Source organism: Oncorhynchus mykiss, chromosome 22, assembly GCF_057628025.1.
Source record: "Oncorhynchus mykiss isolate SJ-2025 chromosome 22, ASM5762802v1, whole genome shotgun sequence".
In the NCBI taxonomy this organism is placed as follows: Eukaryota; Metazoa; Chordata; class Actinopteri; order Salmoniformes; family Salmonidae; genus Oncorhynchus; species Oncorhynchus mykiss.
The window spans coordinates 43,722,168-43,734,703 of NC_143043.1; the positions used below are offsets into that span (position 1 = coordinate 43,722,168).

General features: G+C 46.6%; 1 protein-coding gene across 1 annotated transcript; it reads left to right on the plus strand.

Annotated features, from left to right (window-relative positions):
* The first annotated feature begins 73 nt into the window (after positions 1-73).
* tbccd1 (TBCC domain containing 1) lies at positions 74-5,768 on the plus strand. Its single transcript, XM_021579691.3, has 8 exons — positions 74-598; positions 1,182-1,516; positions 1,781-1,936; positions 2,435-2,572; positions 2,846-3,074; positions 3,289-3,475; positions 3,613-4,116; positions 4,341-5,768. Exons 2-8 carry the CDS (start codon positions 1,184-1,186, stop codon positions 4,552-4,554), a joined length of 1,761 nt encoding a protein of 586 aa, XP_021435366.1. The 5' UTR covers positions 74-598; positions 1,182-1,183; the 3' UTR covers positions 4,555-5,768.
* The last annotated feature ends 6,768 nt before the right edge of the window (positions 5,769-12,536 follow it).

A 12,536-nucleotide genomic window follows, 5' to 3' on the forward strand; every position in this document is an offset into this window, starting at 1 on the left:
CTGCCACTGATCCTTTTCCTTCTGTCAAATCAGAACCGCCCACATGCTGCCTGGAAGTCCCGCCTCTCGTGCTAACGCCCGCCCACCGTGTATATCAGAGGCACATCCTACATGCATCCAATAGAAAATATACTGCCAATTATATATATAGCTCTTAAAGCAACAGCAATAAAAGCCGGTGTACACTTTTTAAAATATCTTTGCAATATATTTTCTAGTGGATGAATGTAGAATAGCATATATATCGACAAAAAAAGAACCGTCAAAAATATTCTCCGTTTACGTCGGACTTGACGCACCACCGGGCAGTGCAATGTGCGCGCGACCGTCGCTCTGTGTAGTCGCGCGCAACAGATGAGAACCAGCAGTGGCGCCAAATAGGAAGAACGTCGAACGTTCTGTAGCTAGCTACGTGCTGATCACATTCACAGCATAGTAAACAAACCATAAGCAAAAGCCAGGTAGCTAGCTAAATACTGTAAGGTACTAAACTTTAATTTTACTTATGAGGGAGCTTGATCACCAGTTACTTTTCCTGGAACTTCGAGGCAGGACCAGAAATCGCTTGGACTAGTGGAAACTTGCTGAACAAGCCAAGGTAAACTACGCGTCAAGTGTTTTGTCTCTGCTAGTCTGACTGCTTTGTATCAGCTGCTAAGCCATGTTGCTAGCTAACTAGCTCGCTAACGTTCCCCTGCTAAATAAATAAACAAAGCAAATGCTGTCAGCTACCTACAGATCATCTCTAGTGGCCAGTTGTTGTCATGGGAACATCCGGCGTCCACTCTGTTAGCCAGGAAGGAACAGCAAAGTCAGACAACACAGGCATTTGCAATGGAACAAGTAGTCACATAAATACAATAGAACATTATTTAGAGTGCGTTAGTGCACTAGCTAGTTATGAAGGGGATATTCTGTTTGCCCATAAGGTTCAAATTCAGTTTTTATAATACAGCTAGTTAGTTGCCCTTTTAAATACGAGTTATCTAATAATACTGCAATATTGAACAGCAGACCAGAAGCCACCAATGAATGGGTGAACTCGTCTACAACCTTCTAAATTCAATGCACTACCATAGCTCAGATATCTCACCACACTCACTGTATGCTCACCCCTCTGTCTGACCTCTCACCCAGTTATTTTGTTCTTCCACTCCCTCCTCCTCTTGGCCCACTAACAGCCATGGACCAGGGTGGTGGTGTGGCGGTGTGGCCTCGCATGGAGCCCTTCCTCTTGGGGGCTCTGCAGGTTGCACCCCCTACCAAACTCAGCCTGCACTACCTGCGCAAGATGGCTGCCTACGTGCGCTCGCGAGAGGGCTGCTTCCCCATGCTAGGCTGGCTCATGTGGAGGCACATTGCCTGTGGCAAGCTGCAGCTCCCTGAGGACCTGGCCTGGCTCTACTTTGAGACCTTTGACCTGCTGGCTGGTCACCCTGCAGAGGAGAGGCTGGAGTGGGCTGAGAACCTGTCCCAGTGCTCCTCCCCCAGAGAGCTGGACCGCCAGAGGAGCAAGGTGAGCTGTGAGCACACTAGGGAGGGATGAGAAAAGGGCAGAGACCTGTATGACTATGTCCCCCAGGGATGTGTTGTCAGTTGGGCTGTAATAATATCTATCCTGTTGTATCCTGCACTTTTTTTTTGTTTAAACAGACTTTGACATAGGAGTCTGTCCATTATCCTTTTAGGTATTGTTTGTGACACTGACCTATGTCAAGTATTGGTTTGTGTTCAGAATCTCTGTATTTTTTTCTGTATTTTCCTGTTCTCTCTTTTCTAGTTGTGTGTGGACACGCTGCAGTTCCTCCTCTTCCTCTACATTCAGCAGCTGAACCGGGTGTCTCTGCGTACGTCTCTGATTGGTGAAGAGTGGCCAAGCCCCCGCTCTCGCTCCCCCTCCTCGGACCGCGAGGCAAAGACCAGCTCTCAAAATAAGGTCCTGTTGCTTTATATTGCTTACAAGTTTAACGGCAGGCTGAGAGTGTAAATGTACACAATCTGTTTTTACGATTAAGTCTCTCTAACCAATCTCTAAGCAAAACATATTCTGATGGTCTAGTTACTGACATTTTATTATAAACTGGGTGGTTTGAGCCCAGAATGCTGATTGGCTGACAGCCATAATATATCAGACCGTATACCATGGGTATGACAAAACATTTATTTTTACTGCTCTAATTATGTTAGTAAACAGTTTATAATTGCAATAAATCACCTCAGGGGTTTGTGGTGTATGGCCAATATACCACAGCTAAGGGCTGTGGCCAGGCACTCCACGTTGCGTTGTGCATAAGAACAGCCTTGGCCATGGTATATTGGCCATATACCACACCCCCTCGTGCCTCATTGCTTAAATATACTACCCCATTGCATTAGCACCCATATCCATGCATTGTAACATTGTTCAGTCTTTCCACCCTGTTGCTGTGATCAGAACTGGGACGACCAGGCCCACCTGTCCTTCCTCCAGACCCACCTGTGTGAACTGCTGGAGCTGCTAGTAGAACCAGGCCAGCTGTCAGGGTCCGGCCAAGCCGTGAAGGACAGCCAGGTCTCTCTGGAGGCTCTACAGGTGAAGCGAGGGAACATGGCCCGTATCCCAAATGGAAACCTATTCCCTATACAGTGCACTACTTTTGACCAGAGCCATCTGGGCTCTGTAGTAGTGCACTATATATGGAAAAGGATGACATTTGGATGCACTCATCCTCAACTATATATTCTTGTATAAAACAGTGAAAGGTTCCATAACATGCCCAATATGTTGCAGATTTCATTCAGTTTTTACAATACAACAATTTGCCTTTTCAGTAAACAACAATACAATAACATATTTTCTCTACAGGGCCTCAGCCTGCTGCTGGAGGGCTCAGTGTCCCGCGGCCGGAACGTCCACCCCATCCACAAGCTGCTCTCCAGAGCCCCACTCCAGACCCAAGCAGGGTACTCCAAACTCGGCCGCTCCTTCTCCCTGCACCCCCTGCTGGCATGGCTCAGACAGGCCCTCGTCCCCAACCCCTTTGGGATGTCAACCTGCCTGAGGTCTGGGAAGAAGCTGGCCTGGGCTCAGCAAGGTATGTTACTACCACCCAAAGTAAACCCTAATGTGGATCATTCATTTATATTTAGATGCACAGTCAAATAAGGTGTGTTAGTGTGTTTTATAGAAATGAGTGCGTTATCTTGTAACTGTTTTCTAGCTCACCTTTTTTCTGTGGGAGATGTAGAGAGCTATCAGGAGTGAAGCATGGCTGTCTGTCTGTGACTGTCTGTTCTCCTGTCCTCTAGTGGAGGGAGCTATGAAGAGAGCTAAGATCGCCCGGAACACCCACACGGCCCCCCCAGGCAGCAAGATGGTGCTGATGTCACAGGTGTTCAGACAGACCCTGGCCAAGGACTCAGACAAGCTAGCAGGAGCTAACGTCAAAATACACCGCTGCAGTGACGCCTTTATCTACCTCCTCTCTCCACTCAGGTGAGAGGTTCTCTACACATAGTCAGACTGGACACTACAGCTGTGGCATGCCCCGTCTAACTACAAAAACAGATCCATTTCAGTAGAAATATCCCTTTTCTTAGATGAGATGGCATTCCCCGTGGTGTGTGTTTCAGGTCAGTGAGCCTGGACAAGTGTCGTAACAGCACGGTAGTCCTGGGTCCCATCGAGACCAGTATCCACATCCAAAGCTGTGAGAACGTCAAGGTGGTGTGTGTGGCTGGCCGTCTAGCCATAGGGTCCTCCTCTTACTGTACCATCCATGCCCTCACCCCCACCCGGCCTCTACTGCTCCCTGGGAACACTGCACTCACCCTGGGGCCCTTCCACACACATTACCCCTCCCTGGAGGATCACATGGCCAGTGTGGGTCTAGCTGTGGTGCCCAATGCCTGGGACCAACCCTTACTGGTGGGAGTGGAGGGTACCATCCCAGACCCTGGATCCTACAGGCTGCTGCCGCCCGCTGAGTTCTGCCCCCTTGTGGTGCCCTTCAGGATGGAGGGGGATACGTGTGAGGTGCCGGGTGGGCTGCCATCGCTGTACCAGAAGGCCCATGAGGAGAGGGAGAAGAGTGTACAGGACTGGCAGAAGATGGTGAAGGATGCCCACCTGAACAAGTGAGTCATTAACAGAGAAGACCAAACTGCTAGATTTATTAACAATGAGAAATCTGACCTGGACTCAGAGAATGAAAACACAAACTGCTTCCCAGATTCCATGATCAATGTGAATTATGAAGCAACCCTTTTAAAATGTCTGATTTCCTACAGCGTTGTGAGCTCTGAGGGGTCTGGTAATGTTTCTCTTGTTCCTCTATTCAGTCATGCGTCTCTGTTTTCAGGGAGCAGCGACGTCAGTTCCAGGCACTGGTGGAGCAGAAGTTCCATGAATGGCTGTTGGAGTCCGGACACAGGCAGGAGCTTGATAGCCTTATCCCCCCCTGCATCGCATCCCAGGACCCCTCGGACAGCGACAGCCTGGAGGCCAGGACCAATGACACCAGACAGGAAGGGACATCTATACGGGAAGTGGGACAGACGCATCTGCCTTGCTGACTTTTTGGGTTCTTGTTGATGGAGATCCCCATACAAAGCTTTTGCCTTTGCCTCACAGTCAGCGGTTTGCCTCAGACACTAGCACCTCTAATCTCTTTGTTTGCCTGCTGTCTGTCCACAGTTCCAGGCAGGATCTGATCTGAGGATCAGTAGACTACAGAAGGAGGGTGGTCTGGTATAGACGACTGGCTCTGTTCTCGTCCCCTTCATCCAGCTGAGACTGTTGCGTCCCGATTCTCTACCCTTCTCCTGAAGTGTGTACTTGTACACTCCCTCTCATGTATTTAACAATGGTGCGGATGTGCAGGGTAGAGAATCAGGACAGAGCCAGTGGTCATAGAGCACTTGGGGTACAATACCATGGTACCTATTGTTAGCCACACTGGTTAGATCTGTGTAGTGTGGTGCCTCTGCAGTGGGTACTGTACTATTGAAATAATAGGGAATCAGGTTGTGCTGTTCATCCAGAGATTGACCTTGTCCAGTATGTAGAAGAAATGAATTAATATATTCATGTGATTGTACAGTATGTATGATATTACGTCTTAATATGCCTTTTCTGGTAGCATAGGAGAGAGGGTGTGATGAATTTAAAGGTCTGCCTCTTCAACAAATTCCAATGAATTTAGTACCTTCCTAGCCTGAGTGCCAATCTACTGTGCTATCATGTCAACTCCTTACTACTGTTTCAAAATGATCAATGGAGATGGCAAGAGCACACACAGATGTGGGACCAGGCTAGTACTTCCCTGGGATGGGTATTTGAAGCCTGCCGTCTTCAGAAAACACGCACCTCTTAGAGGGTGGATGACAGGGCACATTAGTGTAATGAGAAGAGAAACATGCCTTTGAGGGAGCAGTTCTATTCCATTATATGGGTCAAGGGACAGTGGACCTAAAGCAAAGATCTGTGTACTGTTAACATTAGCCTAGCATGGGCCAGAGGATGCTGATGTGTTAGGTAACCTAAGTCTATCCCTTCTTTGTTAGTCCTCTCCCTTTTCCTCAGTGTGTAGAAGGATGGATGATATTGTGGTTATGCCTTACTGCTGTAGCTTAGTTCTCAGTGACTTGCCTTTCAATTCAATTGCACTATGCTTCCCTGCCTACACAATTACAATGAAATTCATTTACAATGGTTTCTAAGAGCACAATTTTGTTAGTTCTCAAGTGTTCTTTAGACATCAATAAACAATTAGTTTTTTTTGCCTTGACGTGCCATTTTATGTGTTGTTGATGATTAGCGTTCTTTCCTAGATACCCTGTATATCGACCTCAATGTTTACTTATACTGTTGGACTGATCACACACCATTACAATTAGCTGTAGCACAGTCAACATGCATAGAGATTACGCCAATGACCTTTTAAAGGGGTAATCTGAGGCAAGGACTGATCAAAATGATAGTTTTAACCATGTTTGAGGCTATACAGTGGTTGTTCACTACTACATTTTTAATATATATATATATTTCAACTACATTGTTTACAAACATTGTAGTAAAACAAGCTGATAATTGATGGGGTATGACAGTTGAACTAAGCTCATGAGGCCTTTACAAGTTATATTGTTCAAGAATCAATGGGTATATGTCATGAATTTAAATGTCAAATGTGTGTACCAATCCCATAATACCCTTTTAAATGCTCTCTACTTATGAACTGCCTGGAAAAGTTCCCAACCATACTGTCTTGGCTCTGTTCGGGCTCATGATATAGCTTGACTTTATTTTGCCAATTCAGGGCAAAGGGACTGTGAACTGGTACATCAACTATTTTTGGCAAAGACTGGAGGGGAACAGATGTGGCACAATTCTACCTCGGTGTCACTCCTGCCTTTGTCTCTTTTGAACATTCATTGGCCCTAGAAAAGGTATGGAAGAGATAGATTGGCCTGCATACTTGACAGATTTTCAGAATGCCATGCTTCTAAATGGCCTTCTAGTGTAATGGAACTTGTGTCTGATGTACGTCTCCAAGCACACCCACACACCTCTCTGCCCTGCTGTTGTTAGTTGAACACGTGACTACGTCTGGAGAGAACTTGTGTCACTTCAACTATTGGGAGGACAATATCATCCTGCATCGGGGCAGACTGTTGGCATGAGTTGGTGGGCACAGTGGGCATAGGCTGGGTGGGGGTGAGGGGAGCAGGGTGGCATACAGGGTGGGTCTGTGTTGTGGTGGGTATGGGTATGGGGGTTGAGGTGAGTTGGAGGGGCATACAAGGTGGGTCTGTGTTGTGGTGGGTATGGGGGTTGAGGTGAGTTGGGGCACACAAGGTGGGTCTGTGTTGTGGTGGATATGGGGGTTGAGGTGAGTTGGGGGGCATACAGGGTGGGTCTGTGTTGTGGAGGGTATGGGGGTTGAGGTGAGTTGGGGGGGCATACAAGGTGGGTCTGTGTTGTGGTGGGTATGGGTGTTGAGGTGAGTTGGGGGGCATACAAGGTGGGTCTGTGTTGTGGTGGGTATGGGGGTTGAGGTGAGTTGGGGGGGGCATACAAGGTGGGTCTGTGTTGTGGGTATGGGGGTTGAGGTGAGTTGGGGGGGCATTTCAGAAAACCAGCAGAGAGGGTGTCAAAGGGCACGGTCACCATGTTACCATTATGCTGTAATCCCACTTTGCTTTTCTGGAAAAAATGAATGGCACCAGAATCATTGACTCATTTTTTTATTAAAATGTTCATGACAGCAATTGTTCCTCTCATAGCCGCCACTGTTTATAAAACTGGGAGGCTGGTTATATAAAAGGGATTGGGTGGTAGGACCAGAGACATCCAGGCCTCAGGGGGACCATCAGACCACTGCTATCTATCAAGCCTAGCCCACATATAATGTCCAAAATGGGCTGGTGAGTAACAGGGATATGGCCGCTTGGCTCTGGGCTGCCACCGGCTCCATCAGAATAGGTTTTAATGCAGATGTGGTGGACAGGACAGGACACTCAGGTTTGCCACAGGGATTGTATGGTGGCAGTAGCATAGCAGTGATTTTCTGTGGTGTGTTTGGTATAGTTATGGTATGGTCCTTCTGAATATTTTCTGTCAAACTTGACTGATTTATCCTGCCAGCCATAGTAATAACAATGTAATAGTCTAAACATTGTCATGGGAGTGTAATATTTACAGAGTAATTGTGTGTGATGCCATGGGATATACACAGTAAGTGGATGGCACTATTGCCAGACCTCACAGCTCAACCCCATCTGTGAACTAGAATGTGGGTAAAAGCTCGTCAGCACTGATGTCCTACAGACACCTGGCCTAAACACTTAACGTGATTGGAACTCCAGTCTTCTATTTGGCATTCAAGTGCCATTGAAAATATTTACATGAAAGTTTTCCTGTGCTGGAAAAACTAACTCAAACAGATGGGTTTACCCCCGTCCATGGCTTTTATACTGAACAAAAATATAAACGCAACATGTAAAGTGTTGGTCCCATGTTTCATGAGCTGAAATAAAAGATCCTAGAAATTTTCCATATACACACAAAGCTTATTTCTCTCAAATGTTGTGCACAAATTTGTTTACATCCCTGTTTGTGAGTATTTCTCATTTGCCAATATCATCCATCCACCTGGCAGGTGTGGCATATCAAGAAGCTGATTAAACAGCATGATCATTACACGGGTGCACCTTGTGCTGGGGACAATAAAAAGCCACTCAAATTTGCAGTTTTGTCACTCAACACAATGGCACAGTTTCTCGACCACCTCCAACGTCATTTTAGAGAATTTGGCAGTACGTCTAACCGGCCTTACAACTGCAGACCACGAGTACCCACGCCAGCCCAGGACCTCCACATCCGGCTTCTTTACCTGCGGGATCATCTGAGACCAGCCACCCAGACAGCTGACGAGGAGTATTTATGTCTGTATTAAAGCCCTTTTGTGGATAAAAACTCCTTCTGATTGGCTGGGTCGGGCTCTGCAGCTGGTGGGCCTGGTTCCCAAGTGGGTGGGCCTATGCCCTCCCAAGCCCAACCATGGTTGTATCCCTGCCCAGTCATGTGAAATCCATAGATTAGGGCCTAATGAATTTATTTAAATTGACTGATTTCCTTATATGAACTGTAACTCAATAAAATCCTTGAAATTGTTGCATGTTGCGTTTATATAGTTGTGTTCAGTACTAGCTGCAAAGAAAGCATCAGGAATGTGTTGGGTGGATTGACTTGTTCTTTGTTAATCACCAGGCACTGGTAGGGTTGGAGTCTTATGGATGATTTGAGCAAGGACCATATTACTTCAATATTTTAGGTTGGGAAAAGCCATTAATTGTGTGAAAAGGTACATGTGTCCTACAGTGCAAATTCAGAGCATTAAACAAGCATAAGAACCTAAAGTCAACCCAGTCACTCCCCTCTGATTTATTTGGCTTTCTTCCAGATTGTCTTTTTACGAGTATAAGAACTTACAGGGCCATTGTTGAGTGTGACAGCGACTGCACAGACTTCCATTCCTACCTGAGCCGCTGTAACTCCCTCCGTGTGGAGAGTCGTGCTTGGGTGGTCTACGAGAGGCCCAACTACATGGGCTACCGGGGGGCGGGGGGGGGGCTGAATACCTGCGCTGGATGGGCCTCAACGAACCGTCTCGGCTCCTGCAAGATGATCCACTTTGTAAGTCAGCCACTGCCTCAATCTCAGTCCTAGAGGGCATATGCAAGATGGGCATATTAGGCATCCCAATCCCAATGAAGCCGAGCACAGGACAGGACAGTGACAGTTCCCCCCGGCCTCAGGGCTTGGCCAATGAAGATCAATACCAGCATATAGCACTGATCACACTGATCGAGTGATCGCTATGGGCTGACCTAGTGCTGGCAGAATCAGACATACACTTCCACAGTAGAATCAATACATTTTGCAACTTTGACACAACAATTCTGCAGAATATAGTGGTGGATATATTCTCTATAACACAGGAAGTATTGTGCATTTTACAGTAGATATGTGGCAACTATTTATTTCAGAAGGAGTCAGCTAAACTAGTGCACTCCATATGTGCTCTGGGTCATTAGACACCATTAGACATGTACCTGTCTGGGGTTGGACACGACTGGTTATTCCTGTAACTGTGTTATGGCCTACTATGTACTGTTGCTATGGTTACACCTCTTGGGTTTTTTCCAGAACATGGGTGTCCCTTTAAGAGGAGTTAGCAGGATGACATGTCTGGTTATTTTTGTAAAGTACCAAGGATGGTGGCTAGGGTCCTACACGTACGCACGCACCTGTCTTAGTTGAAAACATGTCTGTCTATTTGAATTATTTCTGTTGCTCTACGAGTTCCATGCCCTAATATGAAACCAAACTAAACTTAGTGCAAGGCAATAAGATAAAGGTGGCTAAATGCCAGAGGGGATGGGTCATTAAGAGGAGTTACTATGAGTGTGACGTGAGGAGTAATGTATAAAACGCGTGTGCCAAGAATGGAAGGGAGTTGTTACGTTGTAAAAAACAAAAAAAAGTATATTTGAACTCACAGTATTTGTGAAATATGATTGACTAAATATTTCCAGGACAGAAGCCATAAACGATGCAAACAGCAGAAAGGGGGGGAATACACCAGGGGGAGAATACAACAGGGGGGAATAAAACAGGGGGGGGAATACAACAGGGGGGGATTACAACAGGGGGGGAATACAACAGGGGGGGGAATACAACAGAGGGGGAATACAACAGGGGGGGATTACAACAGGGGGGGAATACAACAGGGGGGGGAATACAACAGAGGGGGAATACAACAGGGGGGGATTACAACAGGGGGGGAATACAACAGTTGGGAATACAACAGGGGGGGAATACAACAGGGGGGGAATACAACAGGGGGGGATTACAACAGGGGGGGGAATACAACAGTTGGGAATACAACAGGGGGGGAATACAACAGTTGGGAATACAACAGGGGGGGAATACAACAGGGGGGAATACAACAGTTGGGAATACAACAGGGGGGGAATACAACAGGGGGGGAATACAACAGTTGGGAATACAACAGGGGGGGAATACAACAGGGGGGGAATACAACAGTTGGGAATACAACAGGGGGGATACAACAGACATTGTAATAAAAAGAGATGTTTAATTTCTCAAGAATATAAAAACATTGTGTTAGTGATGCTAGGCAAATAGATTTTTAGATTGAACAGAACATCGACAAAACAGAACAATACAAACCTTACATCGTAGCCCCCAAAACTAAATTACAATCAGAGTAAGAATCTCCCTACATATCCCTCCTCTCTTTCTCTTACACCACATCCCCTCCCCTTTCTTTCCCAATCCCTTGCCTTCACCTCCACCTCCACTACTACCACCACCCCTCACCCCCATCCCCACCACGGCAAAGTGACTGGGAATATGGTGGAACACAAACAGTGTAGTTATTCCCTCCGCAAGGCAATCAAACAAGCGAAACGTCCATATAGAGACAAAGTGGAGTCGCAATTCAACGGCTCAGACACGACACGTACACTACCGTTCAAAAGTCTGGGGTCACTGTCAATAATTACAATTTAGCAGATTAACACTGGAGTGATAAATGATCAGATGGTCATGTGCAGGTAGAGATACTGGTATGCAAAAGAGCAGAAAAGTAAATAAATAAAAACAGTATGGGGATGAGGTAGGTAAAATTGGGTGGGCTATTTACCGATGGATTATGTACAGCTGCAGCGATCGGTTAGCTGCTCAGATAGCAGATGTTTAAAGTTGGTGAGGGAGATAAAAGTCTCCAACTTCAGCGATTTTTTTTTTTTCAAACTTTTGAACTGTAGTGTGTATGGCAGGGTCTACAGACAATAACGGACTACACTAGGAAAACCAGCCATGTCGTGGACACCGACGTCTTGCTTCCAGACAAGCTAAACACCTTCTTCACCCGCTTTGAGGATAATCCAATGCCACCGACGTGGCCCGCTACCAAGGACTATGGGCTCTCCTTCTCCGTGGCCGACAAGAGTAAGATATTTAAGCGTGTTAACCCTTGCAAGGCTGCCGGCCCAGACGGCATCACTAGCTGCATCCTCAGAGCATGTGCAGACCAGCTGGCTGGAGTGTTTACGGACATATTCAATCTCTCCCTATCCCAGTATGTTGTCCCCACATGCTTCAAGAGGGCCACCATTGTTCCTGTACCCAAGAAAGCAAAGGGAACTGACTAAATGACTATCGCCCGTAGCACTCACTTCTGTCATCATGAAGTGCTTGAGAGACTAGTCAAGGATCATATCACCTCTTACCTTACCTGACACCCTAGATCCACTTCAATTTGCTTACCACCTCAATAGATCCATAGAAGATGCAATTGCGATTGCAATGCACACTGCCCTATCCCATCTGGACAAGAGGAATGAATACCGATGTAAGAATGCTGCTCATTGACTATAGCTCAGCATTCAACACCATAGTACCCTCCAAGTTCATCATTAAGCTTGAGGCCCTGTTTCTGAACCCTGCCCTGTGCAACTGGGTCCTGGACGTCCTGACGGGCCGCCCCCAGGTGGTGAGGGTAGGAAACAACACGACACGTACACTACCGTTCAAAAGTCTGGGGTCACTGTCAATAATTACAATTTAGCAGATTAACACTGGAGTGATAAATGATCAGATGGTCATGTGCAGGTAGAGATACTGGTATGCAAAAGAGCAGAAAAGTAAATAAATAAAAACAGTATGGGGATGAGGTAGGTAAAATTGGGTGGGCTATTTACCGATGGATTATGTACAGCTGCAGCGATCGGTTAGCTGCTCAGATAGCAGATGTTTAAAGTTGGTGAGGGAGATAAAAGTCTCCAACTTCAGCGATTTTTGCAATTCGTTCCTTTCACAGGCAGCAGAGAACTGGAAGGAAAGGCGGCCAAATGAGGTGTTGGCTTTAGGGATGATCAGTGAGATACACCTGCTGGAGCGCGTGCTACGGGGTGGGTGTTGCCATCATGACCAGTGAACTGAGATAAGGCGGAGCTTTACCTAGCAT

Excerpts from the sequence above, each read along its gene's own strand:
- tbccd1 (XM_021579691.3), top strand. The coding sequence starts at position 1,184 with ATGGACCAGGGTGGTGGTGTGGCGGTGTGGCCTCGCATGGAGCCCTTC. Across the intron at positions 1,517-1,780 it reads TGGACCGCCAGAGGAGCAAG|TTGTGTGTGGACACGCTGCA; the intron begins GTGAGCTGTGAG and ends TCTCTTTTCTAG. Across the intron at positions 3,075-3,288 it reads GCTGGCCTGGGCTCAGCAAG|TGGAGGGAGCTATGAAGAGA; the intron begins GTATGTTACTAC and ends CCTGTCCTCTAG.